This window comes from Haliaeetus albicilla, chromosome 10 (assembly GCF_947461875.1).
Source record: "Haliaeetus albicilla chromosome 10, bHalAlb1.1, whole genome shotgun sequence".
In the NCBI taxonomy this organism is placed as follows: Eukaryota; Metazoa; Chordata; class Aves; order Accipitriformes; family Accipitridae; genus Haliaeetus; species Haliaeetus albicilla.
Genome location: NC_091492.1, coordinates 33,860,863 through 33,887,456, shown reverse-complemented (window position 1 = coordinate 33,887,456; position 26,594 = coordinate 33,860,863). Strand labels below are relative to the sequence as shown.

The 26,594-nt window shown below is 38.4% G+C and overlaps 1 protein-coding gene across 21 annotated transcripts in view; it reads left to right on the top strand.

The window, feature by feature from the left end:
- Nucleotides 1–26,594, top strand: part of RIMBP2 (RIMS binding protein 2) — a 156,918-nt gene that overhangs the window by 117,343 nt on the left and 12,981 nt on the right. For 11 of the 21 annotated variants that reach the window (XM_069794901.1, XM_069794899.1, XM_069794895.1 and 8 more), the window contains 10 exons: nt 590–699; nt 1,119–1,928; nt 6,195–6,346; nt 6,723–7,190; nt 9,358–9,507; nt 13,469–13,627; nt 16,680–17,411; nt 19,121–19,238; nt 22,301–22,453; nt 25,430–25,614. In XM_069794901.1, the coding sequence (XP_069651002.1) occupies nt 590–699; nt 1,119–1,928; nt 6,195–6,346; nt 6,723–7,190; nt 9,358–9,507; nt 13,469–13,627; nt 16,680–17,411; nt 19,121–19,238; nt 22,301–22,453; nt 25,430–25,614 (3,037 nt within the window). The remainder of the gene's footprint in view (nt 1–589; nt 700–1,118; nt 1,929–6,194; nt 6,347–6,722; nt 7,191–9,357; nt 9,508–13,468; nt 13,628–16,679; nt 17,412–19,120; nt 19,239–22,300; nt 22,454–25,429; nt 25,615–26,594) is intronic. The other 10 variants (XM_069794907.1, XM_069794898.1, XM_069794902.1 and 7 more) reach the window with 4 other exon arrangements.

The window sequence follows — 26,594 nt, the reverse complement described above, 5'->3', positions numbered from 1 at the left end:
TTTCATATGTAAAGTACTGTCACAATAAAAATTTCTGTGACTCACGATTTCTTTCAGGATGGATATGGAGTTAAATACTTTATAAGAAGCTTTTGTCTTTGTAGCTTGTTTAGCTATAACTCACTGGTTTTGTCTTTCTTTAACTTGTTTCTGCTGAAGCTAATAAACTTGTGTAAAAGATTGCCTTATAAAATAAATGGAATATGGGGACTGGAAAAGACCTCCACAGCCGAGCTGGCTTTAATTCACTTTAAAAAATAAAGAAGATTTTGTCCAGTGTGTTCAAAGAGACCTAAGTGAGAAACATGTAAGCAAATTCTACAGAAAAAGATGTGGGTTTAAGTGTATAGTGCTTAAGCGAATAGGTTGCGTTTCATGGCAGACTGTTGGTGATACAGTTACAGTCCAGAACAACAAACTGACCTAGACTCTACTCAGAATATATATTTCAGAAGGGAAGCAAAACGACTGAACTGAGGAATTACCTTCCTGTGTAGCCTTGGAACTGTACACCTTTTTGTGATTAGTATTCAGTTGTGTGGGGGTTGTAAGTTGAAGACACATGTTTCTCATCTGTACTCCATTGCAGCTACAACCCTTTTGATGGACCAAATGAAAATCCAGAAGCAGAGCTCCCCCTTACGGCAGGAAAGTACCTTTATGTGTATGGAGATATGGATGAGGATGGCTTTTATGAAGGTATTTTTTTTAAATCTGTGAATTCATGCTAATTCATGCAGATTCAAATCAGTTCATCTGTCAAACACGCTCCCAGTGCTTTCCTTCATCTACTACCAAATCAGTTGCTAAAATAACCCCTATCATCATTGTGTTAATTAACAGAGTTTCTGCACCAGCAAAGCTGCTCCTTGCAGGCAAAGCTAATTATAAGATATTTGATATTGTCAGCTTTTCCTGCTGGCAAGATTTAGGTTGGCAAGAAAGCCTACTGGCAGTTCTGGTTATTGCCTCACTGAGCCTTTACATTCTAAACTGTGAATGTTGTTTACGTACAGTTTTCATTTGTATCTTCTTCTTTCTCTTGTCTACTTGCAAGGCATTGACATGCAAGAGGTATGCTCTTCAAGGATTTTAACGGCATTGCTCTTTCTCACCAGGGGAACTTCTAGATGGACAAAGAGGACTAGTCCCTTCAAATTTTGTGGATTTTGTTCAAGACAATGAGACCCGATTATCAAGCACATTAAGCAGTGAACAAGATCAGAATTTTATAAACCATTCAGGTCCTATTTTGGAAGGAGATCTCTTGGAGATAAGTCCACCAAGTCACATAGACTCTAGCGTAATCAGCAATGGCGCAGGGACTCTGGATGTGAACATTGATGAAATTGGAGAAGACATTGTGCCTTATCCTAGAAAAATCACCCTTATTAAACAACTAGCCAAAAGTGTCATTGTGGGCTGGGAGCCACCGGTAGTGCCACCCGGATGGGGAACCATTAGCAGCTACAATGTTCTGGTTGACAAAGAAGTACGGATGAACATAGCCTTGGGAAGCAGAACGAAAGCTCTTATAGAAAAGCTTAACATTTCTACTTGTACATACCGAATATCAATTCAGAGCATTACAAGCAAGGGTAACTCAGACGAACTGCAGTGCACTTTGTTAGTTGGGAAGGATGTCATAGTAGCCCCCTCTAATCTTAAAGTGGACAATATAACCCAAATTTCTGCTGAGCTGTCCTGGCTCCCTACAAATAGTAATTACAGTCACGTGATCTTTCTTAATGAAGAAGAATTTGACGTTGTCAAGGCTGCTAGCTACAAGTACCATTTTTTTAATTTGAAGCCCAATATGGCCTACAAGGTGAAGGTCATGGCAAAGCCCCATCAAATGCCCTGGCAGCTTCCCCTGGAACAACGAGAAAAAAAGGAAGCCTTTGTGGAATTTTCTACATTGCCAGCAGGTTTGATATTTTTCTTCTTATCCCAAAACTCTCCACTTAAATTTCTCTGAAAATACTGGATAAATTAATCTAACCTTTAGCTTTATGCTGTAATCCCTGTCACTTTCATGAGCAGACTGGGGATTATTAGATTGCTTTATGGTATCTAAAATTAATTCCTGTCCTGTGTTATTCTCTACTTTGTTCCTGGGTAAGGACTGAAGCTTTTTTGGGACATAAACTAGGGAAAGCCATGCTTATCATCATCACAGATCACACGTTAAGTGTTTTATCAGATTAATCTCCATTTGTATTTAATTTGTCCAGCTATAGTATTTCTGGTAGTAATTTATTTTTGTTGGTGTGAACAACACTGGGAAAAAAAAGTTATTACTTCTGACATGTTATTTGTATGTTATTTGTGTGTCTTAAAGCACTTTTTACATGGATGATCCAGCCCTTTTCTGTAGTGAAAACCAACACAGACATCATAGAGAACCACACAGTCATTTAGGGGATGTAAATGCATTTTGGTTGTGAATTTGTAATCATATTGTACAATTTGAATTTGTAAAGATAAATTGGTTGTGTTTTGGAAAGTCTGAGGTTTTTTCCCACCTTGCTTTTACATTAGGAATGTTGGTAAGTGTTACCAGTCATTTCCCAGTATTTAAGAACAGTGAAGTAATGTTGGAAACTAGAGTAGAAATAATGTACTGCATTTAAAGGATAATCTCATAATTTGGGGAGCGTATGGCAGTTCATGAAAAATTTGAACGTCTCTCCCTACAGATCCATCTAACCAAGGTCATCTAATCAAGGACAAGTAGAAGACTCCTTATATATTCAGACTTTCAGAATGCCTCTGAAGCAGGGACAGTCAAGTACAAATGACTCCTAGCGAGTGAAATTTCAATAGCATGTACTGTGCTATGGCTTAATCGACTCCCTGCTGGGATTTGATTCTAGCAAAGGGACAGGAATTAGTTCTGGTCTCTTCCTTGCCTTGCCTGCCTTCCATGCAAAGAGGTGTGCAGGACAGCAATGCTGGTCGAGTAGAGAGGGCGTTAAGCTTGTATGTCAACTGCTTTTGATGCTGTTGGTTTATAGTTTCAGTAAAAATATCCTCAGCTGAGGCATTTACTCTTTTCTCTTAAATTATTTCAGTGAGATAAGTGGTAGTGCTATTATAGAATCTGCTAGAAGTGGGGGCATTTTAAACTTTGTATATGTTCTGTGGGAGTCAGGAGATATTGCCTACATGGTGGCTTGAACTTATTAGATGTGTTGACTTCTTCGTTATTTGGGAAAGGCCTTTCAAGTGAGGTTTTTTTCAAGCCAAACACTTAACATGCTGTATCTTCCTCTAGTTGCTGAAGTATGCTAAAGCAATAAATTAGCTGTTCTCTGCCGAGGAGCTAAAATGCAGTGAAGCATCTGCTTTTAGATCCAGAGATCCCAAAATCTTCCCGACCCATTTCACAGAGCATTTTTATAAAAGCACGTCAACTTTTCACTGTTATATGGCAAAATAAAATAGCAACTGTTGAAGTGATTAGAGGCTGATGCTTTTATTTTAAAAGTCATTGAAATAAAGGGAAAAGGATGCTTATGAAATCAGAGTCAGAAATGGGAGTTACCATCATAGTGTGTCATGGTTTTATCTTGCAAGTATTACTGGCTTCGAGTAATCACATCTCTCTTCTTCCAAACTACAGTTAAAAGAAAGAAGTTAAAAGAAAAAAAAAATAGAGAAAGTGTCTTTAATGTGACTAATACTGTTCTTTCTCTCAGAGACTGGATTATTTTTCCACCTTAAATACCTTCAGTTGATCTACATTGTAAGGGACATGTTTTAAAGATTACTTTAGAGTATGCTGAGAGAACAATAGAGATACTCTGTGTGAAGGGAATCTTTTGTTGTTGGGCTTCTCTAGAAGATGCATGGGGATGAATGATGTCACCTAAACCTTTAGTTGAGGTGAACATCAGGTTTAGCAGACAGCGCAGCGTGAACTGCAACATAACTGGCCACAGGTAGCTGCTAACATTTGTACTGACATTTTTCTAAGGGCTTCAGAAATTTTTACAAATGAATGCATGTGCTTGTTTTATTTGAAGCTGAGAAGCTCTGCTCTTTACTAGTGGGTTCAGTGAAATCCTTACAGAAAAGGATATCATCAGCCACTTATACCAAAAAGAGAGTGGGGACCAGTGAATGTTTTAAAATTTTCACACTGTATCAAATCTCGGGGGGTTTTTTAGGAATACATTAAGCAAAAATGAACTTGAGATAACTGCTCACTTTTCAAAGCTAGAGAGAGCAGTTGCGTGAAAAGTACAGGACAATTAGAGGTCACCTTTTCATTTTTCTCTTTGCATATATATCATGTTTTGCATGATTTATACTTGAAAACACATTGCTTCCTATCAGCCCAAAACTGAGTGACAGCTTTTTAGTTGCTGAGCAATTGAACTCCGCTTCTTGATTCATCAAAGCATTACAATTGCTTAAGTTAAAATAGAAGTAGTTCCCTTTTGAGTGCTCAGATCAAAAAATAGACATAAGTATTGACAGGATCAGGACCAATGGGACTCTTATAGGTTTTGAGCTAATTTAGGTAATAAGTTAATGAAGACCAAACTGTAGCAGAATTCGGAAACAAACATATATGTTGGTAACGAAGACCATCAAAAGTCATCAGGAGTAATTTCCCATTTAATGATGGGGCAAAATAGAAACCATACTACGCCTTGGGCTTTACAGTTTATTAAACCTCTCTCTGCTACAGCCTGTGAAGGTCGAGATAGACTCCCTGGGGATTGTTTGGTTTGGGGAGAATGGAAGGAAGGTGACTTCTCCTGCAGGAGCAGATTAACGTCATTGTCATTGACGAGATACTGGACTAGATCAAATGCATTCTTTTGTAAGCTGAGGAGCTTTGCTGGGTTGGGAGCGCTGATTGTCAATGAAATAGGATGGTCAGGGAAGCTGAAATTCAATCCTAAATCAAAATCTACATCTTGGCCAAGAATAGTATTAGGACAGTTTGCATACTTTGGCCTTGCAAGTTAAAAATACATTATAGATACAAGGGATGATATAGGCAAAAATTTCATCTTGTGCCTGTAGCATCCTGTACATGACCACAATTTTATTTCCATGCCCACCAGAGGATGAAATTCAGTGACAGCAAACTACTGAAATGCACTGATGGTTTGCCAGCATATCTGGAGGCTGAGGCTTGTGTGATATTTACGCTTGTGTCATGATCTGTTTGGTAGCAATGAATACACACAGTTAAAATATTTGTAGCTTTTTTGGTAGATGAACAGAAATTGGTTGTGCTTAGCTCACTGGCAAAAAGCAAACCCACAGCAACCAAGGTTTGTATTCTCCCAGCTATTACGCAGAGATGGCTACAGCTGATCCCTGCTTCTGAAATGTTTTAGCATGAAACACTTCTCAGGGTTTGACTGTTAAATTAACACCACAGGGTGCCTGAAGAATTCATGAAGTAATAAACTCTATGATATTTTTACTTTAACTTTCTGTCCAAAGTAGAGCTATTTATAGTAGGGTAATAATGTCTTTTAATTAAGCATGTATTTGTTGTGCTATTACACTAACATACTGTAAATGCCTTAAAAGGTTAGTAGGCATATTTTTTAATTCAGTGCAGAGAAAAGACTTTGAGTCCAGTTGTCTTCAAACCAGTGTGCTGCTGGTTGAAAAGGTTAAAGTTTCAGCTTGCAGTCCACATCGCACCTTAGTGTCAATGTGATTCTGGCCTATAAATTGTGACTTGGAGCCACTGATGGTCCAGAGAGACAGAATTTGAAAGTGATTTCTGAGTATGTAGTGTGCATTCAGTGCAGAGATACATACCAAAAAGTCACTTGCTGTCACCTGCAGCAGTTTTCCACTAACAGTGCCACTCTGGGGCCTTTTTCTCCCTGCATTTTTCTGTTAACATCTTCTGCATTCAGAGTAAGTAGCAGTTATGCAGCCTGGAGGGATAAAAATAGGTCCAGAGCAAATTGCAAGTACGGACCATCTTGCTAAGAAATATAGCTTCGTTAATGGCTCTAAGCTGAGGGTCAGTTCCTGGCTCTGTGACCTGCTGAGCCTATGCTTCTGTTTTTACATAATAACTGCAATAAGGATATTTTGTCTTCTTAATAAAAAAGTGCTTTGAGATCTGTAGTTCCCAACTTGCAGGTATATCTGTTGACTTACGTAGTTCCCATCTACAGCTCAACAGTGACCAGTCTTGTCTGTTTTAGGTCCTCCAGCTCCACCTCAAGATGTTAGTGTACGGGCTGGGTCCACGCCAGCAACCATACAGGTGTCCTGGAAACCACCAACTCTGACAGCAACAGGGACCTCCCATGGCGCCAGTGTCATGGGCTATGGGGTTTACGCGAAAGGTCAACGGGTGAGTTCTCCTTCCAGTGTAACAGTGACCATCTACATTAGGTGAATTCCAACTGGCAGGTAAAGGCAACAATAAAAGTGTGACAGCACTTGAATGTGTGCAGGGTTTTCTCAGCTTTCAGTAGAACCTACTTTTTTGTTTGTGCATAACTTGCTCGTTAGCTTCCTTTCCAGAAGCACTTAAGCTTTTGGACAAATGGTTTGAAAGGATTAAAGACAACCGGTGCTAATGGGTGTGGAGCCCTCATGTGGGCTCTTGCAGCCCACTTTGTGTTGGCAATAATTCACTCCATGTTAAGACTTTGAAGGTTGTACTTTAGTGGGGTTAAGAGGGGGGAACGTCTTCATGCTACTAAGTTGCTTGTTTGTGTACTCAGGTGGCGGAGGTGATCTTTCCAACAGCAGAGAACACATTGGTGGAGCTAATGAGACTAAGGAGTTTGGAAGCAAAGGAAGTTACAGTTCGAACACTCTCTGCGCAAGGGGAATCAGTGGATTCTTCTGTTGCTGCCATTCCATCTGACCTACTGGTGCCTCCAACCCCTCACCCCAGAACTGCTCCCAAATCTAAGCCATTAGCAAGTGCCGGAGCCCCAGAAACCAAAGAAGAACATTTAGGTCCACATTTAAAAATGGATGAGTCATGGGAGCAGACTCGTTCGGCATCTCCTGTTCATGGACACATGCTTGAGCCACCTGCTCCTAACTTTCACAGCCCACTTCAGGGGAGGAGGTCTCCATCACCCAACCGAATACTCCCTCAACCTCAAGGCACACCCGTCCCAAACACTGTTGCAAAAGCCATGGCAAGAGAAGCTGCACAACGAGTTGCAGAGAGCAATAGGGTAAAGGCAAACTTTTTCTTAAGGCTTTTTGGGGCTGGCTTTATTCATTGTGGCACTTTCCATCAAAGAATTTTTTCATCATATGCCTTAAGGAGAAGCTAATCATTCCGAAAACATGAAGATCCATAGTTTGAGAAGAAGCAGTGTGCTAAAATTCTGTGCCATCTTCCACAAATATGCTTGTAACCATGAAGAGCATTGATCAGCCTTTGATCAGTGTAGAAACCCCATAACATCACTAGAAAGGTTGTCTCCAAAAATGCAGAGCCTTACTTCTGGGGGAAAAAAAAAAAAAAAATAGTAATCATCAAAGTTGTGCTTGGATCCTGCAGGAGTTAAAAGGGAGGCTTGTGCCTATGTGAGAAAAGTCAACCAAGTACTGAAGTACTTTGAAAGAGACCAAAACAATAAAGGGCAGTTTAAAAATGGGTCTGGAAATAGGCAGATAAACCGAAGTCCTGAGCAGAGTTCCTCTGAGAGCTAATCTTTTTGATGGTTTACAAAATGAGGACAGAGTCTCATTTCTATAAGGGAATCTAATCAGCAGTCAGATAAGAGACATGTTTGTATTCTAAAACCATCTGCTTTTTCTAAATAGCAAATAGCAGTTTAGATGCACGTAAACCACTATTTTGTATGCTGTTATGGCATGCAGGCAATTTTACATATTCGACCTTCAAGAGTGCCCCTTTCTCAGCGCTACACTTCCACAGATGTTTACAACTGCTTCAACATAAGCTGCCACGTGAAAGCTTTTCATTACAGCTCCTTTTGTAGCTGCGAGAAGCAGCACTGCCCGAAGGAGACTCCCTGGTTTTGAGACCATTATGACCCATGGCTGCTGTAGTGACTCAGATGCTTGCTGGTTAATTTAAATCCCATACTTGAGGCTCCTGGGTCAGCATAGCTGATGTGTATGCATCCTGACAACGTGCTCTGGTTTTCCTACCCAAGCATACAATATTTAAATACTCCCAGTGCCCTGGGCAGTTACTTTCTTATCACAAGCTGCTCACAACTGTCTTACTTGTTTCAAGCTCTGGTGTCACTTTTTTCATACATTGTCTTGGTCCTTCATCTGGTAGTCATCAGTTGTTATGTCCAGTCTTCAGTCTCCCATCGTATCTCCAAAATAACTCCATTAATTTTGACAGTTCACACATGTCTTAACAGCCCCAACTTATTGACTGTCCCTGTTTTGGGACAGAATTGAGCCAGTGGGTGATGATACAGCTTTGGGGGAGCTGAATAATTCTGGATCAATAAGGTCTGCTAAATACATATATATTCCTGTGTATATTTCTTCCTCTTGTTTATAAGTAAAGCAAACTGGTGTAAATTCAATAGAAGGAGAAAAGGCAATTAGTATCTTGGGCACTCTGAGGTGAAAGTTGATTTAACAACCATATAGGGAAAGAGAATTTAAATACTTTGTTTGTTTTTGAAAATTGCTGATATAACATATGCTCTGAACCACATTTAATTACATTAATTTTAGTGATGCTTGAAATGTTTAATTCAGGGCTCTGGACAGAAGTTTACAGATGGATCCACCTTAAATTAAATCAAATTCTGCCAATGATATTTGTTATGTTTAGTCCCTAGTAGCAGAAATCCTTCCCTTGTGGTAGGCTGCTGCAGAAGAAGCTATGTGTCTTCTCCCTGCCCTTCATCCAGCCTGTTAGATGGCTGATGGTCATTGTCATGAGAGGAAGCAGCAGGAATCAGTAGCTGATGGGAAGAGTCACCTCAGAGCAGAGGAAGAGCACGAAGTCTCATTCTGTAGCTTTTTTTTGTACTGAGGCTGGTAGTAGTGGCTAGGTTGTCCACTAACCCTCTGTCAAGGGAAATTAGTGTCTTCGTTAGCAGCCTCTTAACTGTAGAATACTGAGAATTTTGACATAAGTGGTACAGGGAAGAAAGCTAGCAGCTGAGTTCATGGTCACATAAAAGCATATAATTGTTTATGAGTGAGAGTAATATGACGAGCAAAAAATTCTTGAAAACTCAGAAAAGGTTACAGTCAGGGGAAACTACCATTGCTTTAAACCATGAGTATATTTAAACATGCTGTTCTTGGGTTTTTATGTCTTATATTTGCCATTTCTTCCATTGGTTGCAGGAACAGGTGTGCTTCACAATTTTCCATTTTTTGTTGCTTTGCTAGATGGAGAGGAGGAGCGTTTTTAGCGAAAGGAGTAATGCAGCCCAGTATGCTAACTCAGATGATGAGGAAGACGGCTATGATTCTCCTAATGTCAAAAGAAGGGGGGCTTCAGTTGATGATTTCCTGAAAGGATCAGAACTTGGAAAGCAAGTAAGTAGCCTGGTCAAACAAGTATTTTATGAAGCTCAGCAGGCTGTCTAGGTCACCGTCTGATTATTGTAGCCATATTGGTAACTATACAGACAAGCAGCTCAATTGTGGGGAGGTAGATGAATGTCCTGTTACTGGAGCATAACACTGTCTAATGGGAACTGAATGCTTGGCACCAGGCATCTATAGATCCTTATCCCATGCAGCAGTCTGAAGCATTGGAAACTGAAAAAACTGAAGCCGAAAAAATTGAAATAGAAAATGTGACTGGAATGTCATGTTTGGGCTCTGGGCTTTTTCTGTGTGATGTGTTACTACTGCATATGAAAACATGCTGTGAAAAAAGGGAAAGGGGGAAGGATTTTTGTGTTCCATAAAAGCCATAGCCTGTAATCCTAATTAGCAGAAAACCAACACCGTATATATTTGGCATACTGTAATGAATAGAAAGATGTTGCCAGAAGAATTTTGCAGATCTGTGCAGCTTTTAGTCTGATCCCACTGAAAACAAATATCAAGTAATTTATTACAGTACTTTCAAGACAGATGTATATTCTAGCTTGTGACTTAGCATGGTCAAATAATCTTGTTAGCCAAACATCTGACCTCCCACGTTGAAGTGTCTAAGCAACAGCATTCCTTCTCGTTTCAGTGCTGAGACTTTCTGGAATTTTGGTTCCGTTTATTATAGAAGTTCAAGCATTTATAAATGTATAAACATTGCTCCAAACTTCCAGGTCTCTAAGTATGTGGCTTCAAGATTTTATTTGGTTCCATCTTCACATACAGTGATTCACATACAATATTTTTAGAATACATGCAATCATGCTGTGCTTACAGAATGTGCTTGTGGGTGAGATGCATCTGTACCTCTGTATGTAATTAAAATTATTCTGGACACAAAGAGGACAATATTTTCTAACAGAACCAGTGATCTTATTAAGAAGGCCTAATGTAAAAAGTTTAGAGTAAAAAAGTTTGTAAGGGACCAAGATCAACTTCATCTTTCTGATAACCAAACTTCCTATTTAACCTTGGTAAATAAACTTGGGGGTATCTACCATGTGAGTACAAAGTTGCTGCTCCATGTGGACTTACTACCACAGATCATTAAAGGGTGGTTTGGAGTGTGTCTGCTTTACCAAGCTCTACAAAATAGAAGGTTTGGATATGAACATTGGAAGGCTGGGAACCTTCAAAGTGTATATTCCTTGAAGCCTAAAAAGATTAAGCTCTGTTAATCTACTTCAAACGTCCTCAAAGCTAGATTTGAAATCTCTCTGGCTACAAGTATTCTCAGATCTGATTAGGTTCAAAATTTAGTTTTCATGTAAGGCTGAAACAATTCCTCATTACTTTAAAACACTACGTCAGAAAATGCACTTTGAAAAATAGCAGTGAAATTATGTCCGGCAAAACAGCTGCAGTGTGTTAAGTGTAAATTGATTATTAAAAGTTTATTTTATAGCTTCAGAGATATACCTATTTGTAGTTTAATTGCTCATTTGCATTGTTTATGAAAGATGATCACTTTTACTGCTTGCTTTGTTAGTGAAGAAATAATTCGAGAAACCTAATCTGCGGTGGTTTTCTCCTTAAGAAATTATTAGTTTGCTAATTTCATTATAATGCTCATGTGCTGCTGGTATCTTCCAGAAGCAACCACTATTCTGTACGCTGATTCCCTGTCAAAGGTCTTTGGCTTTCTATCAGTTGACTTGCCTTACTCCATAGATAAGAGTAAAAACAGTGCAAGCAAATGCAAGTAACATTAATGTTTTTTCATCAAGGTTTTTATTAGCATTAGATATGGCTGCTAATGGAAATCCTTCATGTCTGCCACATTGTATTTTGTAGGAAGATACATTGATTTTAAACTCTCCAATTTAAAATGCCCCACAGGGAAGGGTGGCATGGATCACAATTCTGAAACAGGGGTGTGCAGTCTCTCACAGGCTGAGAAAGTTGGTCTTTCTTGCCCAGATCCTCACAAGTATTTATGCATCTCAATACCTCTGAGCATCTGGGTCAGTGGGCCTGTCACCCAAGACTAAAATTGGAGTAATCATTCTTTCTTTTGTTACAAAAATATATGAAGATACTGTTTTCTACAAGCTGTTGATTTGCTCTGTAAATAAATAATAAGGACAAGGGAAATAAGTATCGGAGATAGACCTGAAATTTAGAGACAGCTTGGGACATTTGCAGGAAGGACAGTGCTAGAAAACATGTGAAATAATAACCACAAGTGCATGGAATATGTGGCCATAGAAGTTTCACTGGAAATCTGCATTATAAATGCACCCAGTTATTGAACACAGAGTATGCACGCCATATTACATAGACAGATAATTGATTGCAGGCAGAATTGTGTAATTATTGCTTATATAATATCTCCTAGTTATGTTTTATACCTCAATTAATGTAGTGCTTGAATTAGAAGATTTATGTAAATAATCGAACGGCATTAGCAAGGCATTCCTGTTATTAGAACCACAATGGATAAGCCTTGGAGACAGTTTGCTAGGTCTCTGTAGTCTGCCCAAGCAATCAGGGCTTTATTTCAGCAGTATTGGCCTTCAACAATCTACAAAGCATTGTGCACTTAGTTGGGCAAGTTTTGTAGTACTGTGCCAGTGCAACCCCCAAGTCTATTTAAATACAGCTGAGAACAGGAGTGCAGGAGTGATTTCCTGTGAAAAACAGGACCAGGGTTCTGCTGGAATGGAACTGATGAAATAATAAAATTTAGTATAAGGGCCACGAAGTTTAGATGTGAAAAATGAACCATTAGGATATAGTCTAATCTTCTAATTTCAAAAAGAGACCTAAAACATTCTGAAACTGCAGTGACTTTTTTTCTAAGATGATCCTAATATAATATATCTGAAGGATCTGAAAACGCTTATGGGCTTGGCACTGAGAATTACTGCTAAAGGCTTCACCCTAGAATCTTTATAGCTCCAGAACAAAGAATTAAAAAAGAGGAGAAATTGCCTCTTGTATTTGGAGGGCAAATCCATCTTCACTTTGGAGAAATTGCTTATTGCAGATATTTTCTTCTCATTGCTGGGATTGATTGTTATCAGCGTGTTACATAGCTATGGGAATTCATCTGGTACTACAGAAATTATTTTTTCATTAGTATTGCTGGGGGAAGGAATGCAGTAATTTCTAGGATTCTAGTACTTCTAGAATATTTGATTCCTCAAATATTCTACTGCAATCTGACAGTCAGATGACTCCATTTGAAAATTTCTCTTTGGAAATACAATAAGTTTTGTTTATGATGTGATTTGTTAGATGTAATGTTTAACAGAGGCCACTCCTATTTTAACATTAGCAATTCAGCAGGACGTACTTTTTCCTCCTTATCCTCCAACTAATCTGAAACTTACAGGAACTTGAAATATTTGGACTGATTTTAAAAGACAAAGTTTTAGCCAGTCTATTCCTACAATGTTTAAGAGAATGAAAGCTTCAAATTCCATCAGCTAACTATATCATACAATGATGATAACATCCTGCAAGAATTAAATGCTGATCACTTTTAAATTACAATGTGATGTAACAAACAGCTGTGAGAACAGATGATATGTGAGTTACCTTAGGGCTTTTACAATTTGGTCAGCAAGTCCACTGATGCATGAAGGACCTCTTTAAATCAAGGGAATTTAATTAAGACTAGAACTAGATTTGGTACTGTGAATGCAGACATTCTTTTTTGTATCACCTATGGGATTAAGATTGGATTTCTTGAATTGGCAGCTTAAATGGGCAAAAAAAAATTATACATGATCTCTCTACTAGAACAGAGCAGCAAGCTACATGACATAATTTCTATGTGGTCATTAGCGTGATATTCAAACCTAGGAAATGGTCTAGTCCTCATTGATGTCATACTAAGGATTTTCAGCTTTACAGTCAGTAAAGACTTTTCTCTCTCACCATGTCTAATTAGCCTCACTATTGCCATGGTGAAGAGTACCACACAGAGAGCAGCCGAGGTTCTGATTTGTCCGATATTATGGAAGAAGATGAGGAAGAGCTGTACTCTGAAATGCAGCTGGAGGATGGAGGAAGGCGACGAGTCAGTGTGACTTCACACAATGCACTTAAGGTAATTGTGACTGCAGAGAAACCTTAGGAGTACCTCCATATTTTGATTCTTCCTTCAAAGCATTTGTTTTAGTCAATTACGGATTTTGCAGACCATTAAAACTCACACTGTTGTATAAACCTAGAACTGGGGTGAACATTGTTTATGATGTCAAGGCCACTTTAATACATTTATTCCTTTTTTTTTTTTTTTTTTTATTATTTGATAGCTAATCTTTTAACTAATTGAATATTTTCCTATATGTAATTGTTGAAGTTGCAATTTCTGTTCTGTAGCTGGGGACCATTCCCATGTCTATATGACAATATACTACGTGTGCTATGTGCTACCCAGACAATGAGTTGTTTCTGAGCAAGAAGATTTATATAAACATACTTATGTATAGAAAAAAAAAAAAACAGCTTAGGTTTTTTGTGTTTGACTGATTTGTCCCTGATTCCAGTGCTAGTCCCATCTCTTCCACAGGCTTTATAGCGTGCTTGTAAGAAAGGGAGTTGGATCAGCTTTGTTTGATAAATGCATTACCAGAAATCCTCGTGCTCTGATTATTAAGGAATCACCAGAGACAGTAGGAAATACCTATCAGAAATACTGCTTTAACACTACACAGGAATATTCACCATGAAAGACAACTTTAGTATAACAATTAAAGCATATGTAGAATGTTGAACCTGCCCAGTACAGAATATATATTTCTCATAGTATATTTGTACGTGTAAATTGTATTTGCTTTTTATGTGTCTAGCAATTACACTAAATTGTGTTGTCTTAGAAAGCTGGATAACTTGAATGACAGGGAAACTCACAGGTTGATTTTTCTTCCAATATGCTGTTATTTAACTAAAACCCAATACTATTTTCTCATGCATACAAGAATTTTGACCATTCTTGTAACTGCTTTCATGTACTATAAATTCAGTCCTTTTATTCTGATACTATCTGGAATGAGACAGGTACATTTTCAAAAGAAAATACAGTCAGTGTTTCTATTGTTCTTCTAACACAAAGGTTGAAACTGAAATCGTTCTGCATGCTGCTTCTGTCCCTTTCCTCTGGGAAAAAGTGAATTATCCCCAGACTGTTTTTGTTCTTTATGCATCAGAAAGTATATTTACTTCTTAGTTTTAAATTAGTATTGCCAATGTTGATATTTACAAAGAAAGGCCCAGACCCTTAACTGGTGTAGTAAATAATTTTAGACCTGTTAAAGTCTGCAGGCATACTTCTCTTGATGTAGTAGTGTATGTGAAGGGCATGGTTGGTTGACTCATTCTGCAGAAGTGGAATACAGTATATGAGTACTTCCTGAGGAAGGACTCATGGATGTCTGAGTCTCATTTGGAGAATATGGCCCACCATGCTGGTAAGTTTTCCGATACAAAATGCAGGTCAGATTCTTCTCCCAAAGTGCTTGATAATTTCCCCCTCTTTCACTAGATCCAATTTCACTTTGCAACATCAGTAATTAAGAAAAAAAATGAAAACCATGTTTACTGAATTTTCCATAATGTCATCAGATTCCTGTTCCTCTTGCATCTGAAAGTATGCCAACCATGCCCTTGCAGCTGTAATTGACTATTCTCTCCTGAGTTAATAGATGCCCCCAAGTAACAAGAAAAAATTTTGCATGCAGATATATATTTGCTTTATTGGGAGATTATTATTCCCTCCAAAGGTTCCCTAAAACAAAGGCTGACACGAGTGATCAAGGGAAGATTCAACTCGCTTACCTGATCGGAACATTCTAAAATGTGGGATATTTGAGCTCCATTCAAAACTGCCCTTGTTCATATTTATTGACTTTTTTCCACTTTTATGGCAGTTTGTCTCAAAAGTTTCACAAGTGTGATATACATTTTAAAAATGAATGAAAATAGGTGAAACAAATACAATCATAAAGTAACTTAGAAAGTTCCTAATGCTTGAAAGGGGAAGACATCCAAAACCCAGTTAAGTTTAATATGCTCAGAGAGAGAGGTATTGCTGAAGTCTCCAAGATGATCTGTCATTATTTATGGGTGCTGTTTTGTCCAGAGCCCTACCTCATCTGGGCATTGAGTAAAGTACAAGGAGAGGTGACCTCCATGATGTAGAATCTATAAACTCTGCCAAAACCAACACCTCCCGCATCATTATTCTCTTCTCTCTTCTCAGAGTCCAGCAAAGATACTGCATAGGATTTTTCTGTCACACCAACCTTTGCTTTGTGTAAATGTAATAGATATATTTTGTAATTTTTCTATCATGTTCAGAATGCTTATTTTATCCAGGCTGGGATAGTTTTTACCTACTTCCGGTATAAACAGAGATTTTTACTTCTGCTAATAGGCTGATTTTTAAATATTGGTTTTATCAAGCATGTACGAGGTTATGATGAGAGATTTGATGACAGTGCAGACCAAGTGACATCAGAGAGCGGCCTGCTTCTCAGGGTTCTTTCTGTGGAAGTCAGGCTTTAAAAATGGTGCCTTTTTTTTAAATTTTACAAAGGAAACTAGAAGTCCTTTAATGATGTCTGCAGAATAGCTTTCCTGTGGCAGGAGATTTAGGAGTATTTGCTGCTCATATAGGATGCTTTTACAGATGCAAAGCAAGAAAGCTTGCTAGAATAGAATTTTCTTTCTCAGATACAGGTTCTGGTTACAAAGAAAAATTAAATAGCAATTTGGCATGGGGCAAGGAACATACTAAGCCTTAGTGCTGTGTTTCAATGTCATTCTCATTCACCATGCTGGAACCTGTATGCAGCTTTTATTGCTTTGTTTTAAATGCATGGGTTTATTCTTGTTAAGAGCATCACTCAGTTGTTTGTACTGACCTCTCATGTTGTATCTGACACCCAGCAACTTCTTAATCACGTCTTTATTTTTCACAGATTCTCATTCAAAGCATGACATCCTTTTCACTAAATAAGCTGCATGTCTTACGTTTGCCATTGCTCTAAAACTAATTCTGTCTTTATTTTTCTTTTCTTCTCCCTTTTCCCTCCCATTTTATTTTTGTCACACACTATTTGTTCCCTGTCTGGTTTTTAACATTACATAATCTTAAGGAGTGCGATAAGAATAAGACCACTGAAGCCACTTTTTTGGAACAGCCTGACTTTTCACAGCAGATACATCACAGTAAAAAGCTTTTCAGTATTCCAGAAGTAGCTGAAGAGGATGGTGAATACTCTGAACTGCTGTACAAGCAGGGTTTAGGTATGCCCTATAAAAAGAATCCCATAATAGCTAGAGACTCTAGACCACCTAGGCCCTACAATCAAGACCAGCAGCACAACTTCTGGTACCCAGCCAAGCACAGAATTTCAGGCATGGAGGATTTTGCTGCAGACGACAAAGGATGTAAATATAGCCGGTCCTTATCGAGAAGCCCAGACAGTGGACTAGACTGTGGAAGCGAAGAAGAAGAATCTCGTTTTAATTTCAGATATACTTGCGATTCAGTTTCTGCCAACGTTGCATCTAGCTGTTGTGCAGAGACTGCTAACTGTTCCTGCCGGAAGAGCATGAGGCCATTGCTTGCTCGCAGGAAAACTTTAACGAGACAAACCAGCATCGAAGAAGATTTTGGTGACCTGGGTCCTTCCTTTGTAGAGCCCAGGAGTGAACAGGTCAAGCCCAGTTACGAGAAAAAGTATGAGACTCAGAAATGCAATAGAACAGATAATTTGTCTAATGAAGATATTCAGGGAGGCTGGAAGACCGACTTAAAAATGGCTGATGCTAGGGCAGCTGGTCTACTTGCAAAGCCATCCCACAGAGATGCAGAAGACTCTCTGGTGTGTGAAATAAATCTTCCTTCTAACATCTGCTTGCCAAATCAGTCTGTTTTCTTTCGTTTGTTCGTTCTTTGTTTTCTTTTCTTTTCTTTTTTTCTGAATTAATTTTTAGAGTCCATCCTTTGGACCTATCTGCTACTTTTTTCCCATTGTTTTTTTCCTCCCCATTCATTTTTGTTTATAATTCTGCATTTTCCTTTACAGTCCTCTTTTGTGTCATGCTGAAATCAGTTTAATTTGCCTTACAATGATTTTCCCACACAACAAATTACAATAATGGCTGCTTTTATTAAAGGACAACTGAATCTAAATTTTAATTAAGGGTTAGCTGAACTATAATTTTTCCAAAAGATTGTTTTTCTTTATTTTGCCCATCTAAATGTTGCTTGAAAAAAAAGCTGCATTTTAACTGGAAAAATATTTCATCAGTTGGTTTGGTTTTGTTTTGTTTTTTTTAATGTCGAGGAATTCATTTCATCATGTTGTTTTTATTCACTTCATTCCCAGAATTTTCAGGATATGCTCTTTATCATGAAACATCTCCGGACAAGAATCAAGATTCTCCCCCAGTGTGACAGTGACCCAGATTTATGGAGTCACAGGTTTCATCATATTTCCATTTTCTACCTTATGTCTGCACTCTCACTACTTTGCCTTCCTTTTTAGACCATCTCTTCTTGCCTTTGAAGTTGCAGACTGCATCTCTGCATGAGAATGCAGGCAAACAGCTTCTTCCAATGGGAGAGGCCAGGGCCATTCCATGTCTTTCAAGGATGCCTCTGTGTGATCTTGCGTATTTGCATTTCTGTCCATTAATCTATAGCAGAGTCTCCACGCTTTGATAGGTGCATCCATAGGCTTCCCTGCTCCCTAAAGACCAAAGCAAGTTTGTTACCCTCTCAGTCTGCAACAGTCCAGAATGGGAACCTCAAATCTAATGTGTTTCGTCTAAGAGTAGAAATCAGCTGCCTGCTCTTCTAGCCTAGCAGTTTATGCTGAAATGATCCTTAAAAATTTCTCCTGTTAAAATTGATGCCCAAGCTGTATTAATCTCAAAGACTGCATGATAAACTCTGGAGAGCATTAAAATAGTATCATTTAGTTATTAAAATAGCAACATTTTCTGCAAGGGTAGTGAACAGAAAGAGACAGCTGTGATGTGAGACGAAGTGTGTCTACATTCCCTTCTACGTGTTCCAATGACCTTTAAAAGGCTATAACAACCGAAGGCCATTATAGAAAAAGCAGTGTGCTCAAAGACAGAAGGAAGTACACTTGTTCACATGCTGCAAACTGGACAAAGCTATATAGCTGAATACCAAAAAAGCTTGCCTTTTGAGTGCAGTCCAAGCTCCACAGCGCTCATGACTGGTTGTACTACTCTTCAGGAGATTATAACATCATCTTAGCAGCAACAACAAAGGCAAAAGAATATTTCAAAAATTATTCTTTTCTTTTCTTTTTGTTCTGATGTGTGACTGCTGGTTACAAAACTCTGCCATAAATCAGGGAACCATTTTTTTCTTTTGCAGGTTTGCCAGGCAACAGTATTTACTTTTCAGCTAACCTTTCAGTTAAAAACTAAGTTTAGTTGCCTTTAGAGCTTACGCTTCCAAATGTGATTGACCTGATTAATGTCCAACCATGTAACCATAATGTTTACCATGCATGTAACTTACAAACCTGTTTTTTCTGTTGTTGTTTTTTAGCTTTTAGGTAATCCATCATCTGCAGGACGGCCTGAAAGGGCGGAGCATGCAGGGCGAAGGTCCTCTCATGGCAGTGCAGTGCCACAAAGGTCTCGACCAATGTTGGTCCCTTCCATTGGTTAGTTGGACAGATTGGTGCATTTCTGTTCTTTGCAGCCTCAGAGTTGGGAAGGCGGTCCTTAAAAAAGAAACAACAGACCTTGTCTTGAACCATGGTTACTCTTAGTTTAAATGGGATGAAATGGAACTAAGAACACCTCCATCTAAATATGAGTGTACTGGGGTCTCACAGGGGGGCTGAATCAGTAGTCATTGACATCACTGGGAGCCCTTTCATTGAATTTAGTGGGTATTGGACCTTTTCTAAGTTTGGTTAAGCTTAGGTACTGTTAGATCTTACTGAAGAAGAAATTTGCAGGCAGGCTACTATATGATCAGTGAAATAAATGTACCCATTCAGCCATCCATTCAGCCATCCATCTTTCCATTCATCAACCATCATTTTGTATTCACTTTCCATTTTCTTGACTACTTTTTGGAATTTAGCAGGAAAAACAGAAGCTGTTAAATGTAACAAGTTAATAGAACTTGCATATATTTACTAGATTTGATATTTCTTACAGAATCATCCCTGTTCTGGTTTACTTATGACTTAAACTATACGCTGGTGTATACCAGAAAATCCAAAAAGTAGTGCAGAAAAGATAATGGAATCAAGACACTATGGACAAATACATATCTGTTAAAACTTGCACTCTGTACTGACAAATAAGAAATATTGATGCTGAAAATCAGGGAACACATGCAAAACAAATGCAGAGAGAGTTCTGTGAGCTATGAGCAGAACTTTACTCCATGAAGATGTAAAGTTGTCCAGTTCCTGTCCCTAACCTGGACTTTAATTTGTGAATACTGTAGGCATCGTGACGAGGAGAAGGAAGCAGTGTCAGGCAATTCTCAGCTGACATTTATGTGAATAAGAGACATTACAAATGGGGATTATCAGAAGGAAAGAGACTGATCATTAAGGAATGCTAATATTTTCCCTTTTCATAGAATCACAGTAAAATGCCTGTACTGTAAATAAAAAGCAAAATCCCCCTAGTGGGCACAATTATTTTTATATCTAGTAGATAGTAATTATTATTATTGAAACTGTAGATCAGAAAACACACACAGCCGTAATTCATGAAACTTTCTTAGTGTCTTCAATTCAGCATGACTGGTCAGAGGCTGATTCTCATCCCACGTCCTGGTGTAAACCAGGATAATCTTCACAGATGTCAATGGAATTACACTGGTATGAAAATGGCATGGGGGAGAATCAGCTTCAAGGAGGCTCTTGTGCTTCCATTGACAGGTTATTGTTAGCTGAAACAAATAGCTTTTAGATGACGGTGTGAAGACTGTTAGATTTTCATGTCCTTTTTCTCTGAAAGCAGCCTTTTTTTCTCAGGAGTAAAGATTTCTGGTTTATGTTTGGACTACTTAAAGCAAGTTTTGTATTTAAGTTCTTTCTTTTATATTATCTGCTGAAACATTTTTTTATGAATAGTGAGAGAGTAGACATGTTTGTTTGAATTAATCCTTTGGGTTTCCTTTTACTTTTCATTTTAATTAAAAGGGAAGTGATTTAATTGATCAGAGCTCGCTTTCTGTCAACAAAGTTAGGACACAGAAACCGTTAAGTAATGACTGACTTAGCTGTTTAGTAGTTCAATAGCTTAGGAATCAGGTAAAAAAATTAATTTCTGATAGTTAATATGTGCTCAAACAGATAATTAGATAGAAAATAAAATCACAGACGTTATTTCTTTCAGTGTAACTTAAAGAATGAATTAGTGTATTTTGTATTATGTACAATCCACAAATGCTCTTTGGGGAAGTTCCATTAGGAATAAATTACAATATTGTCTAATGCTGGTAACAAGCAAACTACTGAGCATTATGTACAGTATCTAACAAAAAAAAAATTGTTTGCTATGAAGCTGTTGAAAGGCCTTATGTGGTTTAGAGTTCAAGAGTCCTAATATCTGACTCAAAGACCAGTGATTAAGATTGCTGAAAGATACGTATGCAATATTTCTTACTTTCAGCATCAGACTGTAATAAATGACTTTAAGTGAAGCAAATCTAAACACTTGATAAAACTCTGCACAAAAGTTGCTTCCTGTAAGCCTGCTGGAAAAAAATCTAGAAGATATGAAGTGTATCAAGAGTTCAGATAAATAAAATGTGGTAAAAGTAGGGCATCCGAAAGCATGTAGTAGAGCATTGTATAAATTTAAACCCGCTGTTCAGAACTCCTACTGACAGAGGAAGTTTCCCATGAATAAGGGCTGCAAGTATGGTTTTTGAAGAAAAGTTATGTGTCATTATAATACGTAGTTCCACAAAGTGAAAAGCAGAGTAAAATAAAAGGAAAGAAGAAAGTAAATATGATTGAGCCAAAACGTAAGACTGCTTAAATACATGAAACTGTTGTTGGCCTCAGCACATAGCTCAAAAATGTGGATTCCAAATTTCTTGGCAGCAGCTTATTCCTTTACATGTGTGCCTGGAATTTTTGCTGAGTTATTCAGCTAACAGGTCACTTTAGTGATGGAAAGTTCTTAAGGCAGGTCTGGGAGGTTAAATTAGTGGGAAAGAGCTTCAAAATTGTAATGACGTTAGGATCCCAATGGTAAAACCTTTCTCCAAAATGTTCCAGAATTTAAATTCTTTGAGGTATTTTCTCCATTCAGGTATAAATACTTTAGATGAGTATCTTCTTTCAGGTAGGATTTAAGTAAATTAATTAATTTTTGTTTTTAGGTTGATACTTAGAAGGTGAAACAGTTTACAGTGCTCTTGACCTTGCAGATCTGGCAGGTAGGAGTGTTTAAACCTCATAATAAAAGATCATTCCTATCCAAAGAGCTAACAAACAATATTTACACTGTATGAATTTTAAAAAGCACAAAATTCAGATGCTTTAAAAAAAGGAGATACACATTTCTGTGATTCCCCTGCTGAAGAAGGATTTCTAGAGGCTGAGGCATCTGGCAAAGCTTATGCAGGGTTTAGCCTTCCTACTATATGCAAGTCAGAAAAAAAGGGTAGGCAAAGCCTGCCCGCAGGAGCCTCCGCAAAGGCAACTATACAATATGTTTTAATAGATCATTCCCTTTTTCTCCATAGAAATTACAATGGACAGTAACAGTGAAGGCGGTCGGTCTCGGTCAGGTAGTGAGGGAAATATTTCACCCGTAAAAGAAGAAGCTTATTATCGCAGCATTGGTGGACACAAGAAATGGCCTCAGCAGCGTACCATGGCCTCTGAATATAGATACGGTATGCCGAACATTATTCATCCTTTATGACAGACCCATTTTAGAGCTGCGTGTTAACAAGCGCGGTTTCTGTATGACAACATTGCATGCAATGCAGAATGCCAGGGGAACTAGCTCTTAAGTCCTGTCTGCTCTCAGGTAAGTTTCTCCAGCTCAGCTGTAAGGGACAAACAGCCCTCAGTCCTCTGTCCTGAAACTGCTGTGCAGCCACCTTTCCATACTCGACTGAGTCCAAGCACACTGCATTGCATGAACCTCTGTGAAGCTATGCCGCTACTAATGCCAGTCAGTATTTACTGTATACACCTGAACGACCATTCATCCAAATGACCACATTTCCACTCGGTTCGTATAGACTGGGCAGGGACAAGGAGTAGCTGGTATATCGCGACCCTATTAGGGTCCTCTAATAGGAAGCAGTTACCAAACGTTATTCAGATTTTATGGCTTGGGCTAACCGAAGATTTGGGGTCTTATCAGTGACCACACAGGACTTTGGCTGTGTCACTTGGTGAAGACAAAAATTATTATTATTTTTAGGAATAATTACACCATAATGACAAACTTTTGTATTACACGAGGAAGGCAGTTATACCCACTACTGATAGTATTTGTTGCTTCATCAACATAGAAATCATTACATGATCAACAACTCAGTTTTCATAGTTCATAACACAGTAAAATGAAGTGTCTAACACTTAACCCATAGAAGCAGCCCATGCCATATATAGAGCTAAGAAACACATTAGGGTTTTGTTGATGTCTGAAATGAAACAAAAGGGGCCCTGAAAGTTTAGGGAAATCCTAATTTAATGTTGAGCTTCCAAGCAAACAGATCTGACTGACTTACAACCGGATCATCAGCTTGTGTGTATCGGTGTAGATCTAGTGAATTCAGTGCAGCTGTGGTTGCAACTATACATCAGTTGGGAATCTGGCTGGCTGCATCCAGAGACTAAGATTTTACATACACAATTATATGTGTGCATATATGTATAATATATGTATGTACCTCTTGAAAGAGTAAGATAAGGGGCTAATGAGCTAATCTAGAGATTATTTGCTTTCTGGTTCACTGAAGCAAACATGACTATCCTGAGTCAGACTGTACCGGCCAGTGCTTTTAACAGAGATACATTTGGCTATAATTCATGTTTGCACCTAACCCCCATTAACTGCAGTTGGAATTGGATGCAAAAAACAGTATTTTTAATTTAAAAGCCAAAACAAAACACCCCTTAAGCCACCTGTTTTACATTGCCTGGTGGGTCTCAGTATGAACCACAGAATGACTGCAACCTGACTGTAGGAGGAGAACAGAACAGAGAGGAATCCCATCCTTTGTGTCCCATTGCTTTCCGTCCCACATGTGCCCTTCTCCCACACTTCCTTTCTGTGCTTTGTGCCTGCCCTAAAGCTTCTTGGCTGAAATTTTTCCCTGCCCTTTTGCTGTTCTTCATTTTTTCCCTATTCACATTCTTTCTTGCGCTCTGGACCCAAGAGTTAGTAGCTGTTCCCTTAAAGCTGTGATGCTCTGAAATTTTTTTTCTGGTAGTTTAAAAATATGTTGAATAAAATGCATCTGATGTAGAGGCAAAAATGTAATAGAATTTTTTCTAAAATGTTCCATATTGAATGTTCAAACTATTACCAAAAATGGGAGTCTTTAATTTGTAAGAGGTGGTTACAGTAAAAATTGTATTAATATGAAAATTGTTTGGAAAAATTTTTATATAGTTGAACTACATTTTCATCATAATTCATAACATTGCTTTCTCAATTTATTCATTGTGAAGGAATGATAAACTGGATGATAAGTGTTGATTCAGCAAAGAACAAAAGTACATGACTCCTACTGAAGTTAGCGGGACTTGCACAATAAGCCAAGTTTTTCAGAACTGGCTTGTGATTTTGAGGGCTTTATTTTGGGGGGGCTTCAACTTTGTATGTCTTGAAAGAGCCTATTTTGGGGGAAAGCGCTGCCACATGCTCTGTCAAAACAAAATTAAAAGCCTTTGAAACCCATCATTCAAAACACTCATTGTTAGCTATTTTGGCCTAATTCTCTAATTCAGTTTTACTGAAGTCCATCCTCAAGTATTTTGTTGAATCATGGGCTAAACATATTCTCCAGGTCATTTGAAAAGTCTGAAAGATAAATGAGACAAAACGTCAATTCTCATTTTTTATGTCCTAATCGATTTGGTACCCTGCAGTGGACAGAGTTCAGTGCAGTGTCAAGCGTCGTGATATTCATGGATGATCTTTGCTAGTGAGCTTACAGTTAAACGCAGTCATAGCTAACCATTTCTCCTGGATTTTAACACATCTTGTTAGTGTTTGCGTTGGTTTGGGGCATTGCTGGCTATGTTAACTATTGACTGTGTTTAAACAAAATCATAGGCAGTGTAGTTCCAACCCTGCAATAACTAACACTACTGAAATATATTTCTTCTTGCCTGTCTGGAGAGAAGAGGTTATAACCATGTTTTAAACCTGGTACCTAAAACATGGTATGTCAACACAGCTGGGATGTGCTTTCTTGTGTCCATGAAGAGCAGAAGCAGCTGTGCTGGAAAACAGGTGGATCCAAAGCATGGTTATTTTTGCAGTAATGATAAAGCCTATCAGATTCATCATTATGTCACTCTTAACATGCTTCATTAATTTATGGCAAACTCCAGTAAACCTAACAAAAACTGCTTTCTTACCTGAGCTGGATTCACATGTGTAAATGTCAGTGTGGTGTAGGGGATCAGCACCACATTCAGTGCATGCAGATTGTATATGCTTTTTAAAAAAACAACTTGCCAATTAAAAAAAAAAAAACCAACAAAACACTAAGCTTAACAGGACACGCATTATTGTTTTTTTTTTCACTGAAATGCCAAATATTTTTAAAATATTAACTGGAATAGTTGAAAGACGAGGCCAACTTGTATTACTGAATTGTTCTTTTCTGAATTTACTTTCATAGATGGCTATGGTGGACATGACCATCTTTCTCCAGATATTTACGAAGAATCAGAAACAGATCCCGGCACAGAAGATATTTCTACTCGAATATTTGTTGCACTCTTTGACTACGATCCGCTGACAATGTCCCCAAATCCTGATGCTGCAGAAGAAGAGCTGCCATTTAAAGAAGGACAGATCATTAAGGTGGGATCTAAAAACAAAGGAAACGAAGGACCCAGTTTTACAAACAGGCTCTCCTTTTTTTCCCTGTGGCAAAAGCAACTTGTGTGACTGGAGTCCAAGGTTTTTTTTCCTCCAGAGGTTCAAGCTGTAAATCTCACTGGATCTGGAATCTAATATCTAGTGCTAATAGCCTAAAAATAATTAGGTAATGGGCAAAAATCTCAAAGTTGCTGGATAGTTAGGGCCAGACTTAAATAGAGATTTGGGTGCCAAGACCAGAATTGTGACTCTGAAGGCCCCTATGTCCATTGCCACAAACCTGCAGGCAAAAGTGCTTCAAAGAGGATATCTTTCCCGCAAAGGTACCCCAAAGGCACTCAGTGTTGTACCTTCATGTGTACCAGAGCTGCCGTATTTTTTTAAATGCTGAACACTCCTAGCTAGTAAACACTTAAGATTAATTAAAGTCTAGAAGTTAGATATTTCTCTTCCAGACTCGTCATCTTCTGAAACTGGGAAAACCACTCCCTTTTCTGACTTTTTGGTGTAAAATGCACAAGCTGCCTTTAAACAGGGCGCAGAAGACAGGTCAGCCCTATTCCAGGTGACAGGGACAGTGTTAGGCTCTGTCAATGTTTTTAGCCAGCCCTCTATCCCAGCTTGCCTCATCTTATGATTGTGCAGCTGCGAGGCAAATTTTTTCAGCTTGCCGCTCTGATTTTAAAAAGCTAGCAGATTTTTCTGTCGAATCAGCAAATGTAAGCATCTCCTCCTGCAGCTTTGTATCTAATCGATCTGGTACAAAACGGGCAGAAATGAGAGAGGCAGAAAGAACAGCTGCTGGTAGTCCAAGGGTAATTTGAGATTTAAGTGTGATCTGAAACAGAACCTGAAAAAATATAGACTCATTTGTTACACGAGCCATTGCAAAGATAAAATTGTAAATTAAGCTGTTAAAATACTGACTGCCTTCCACTATGTCGGACTGGATCCTAACACAA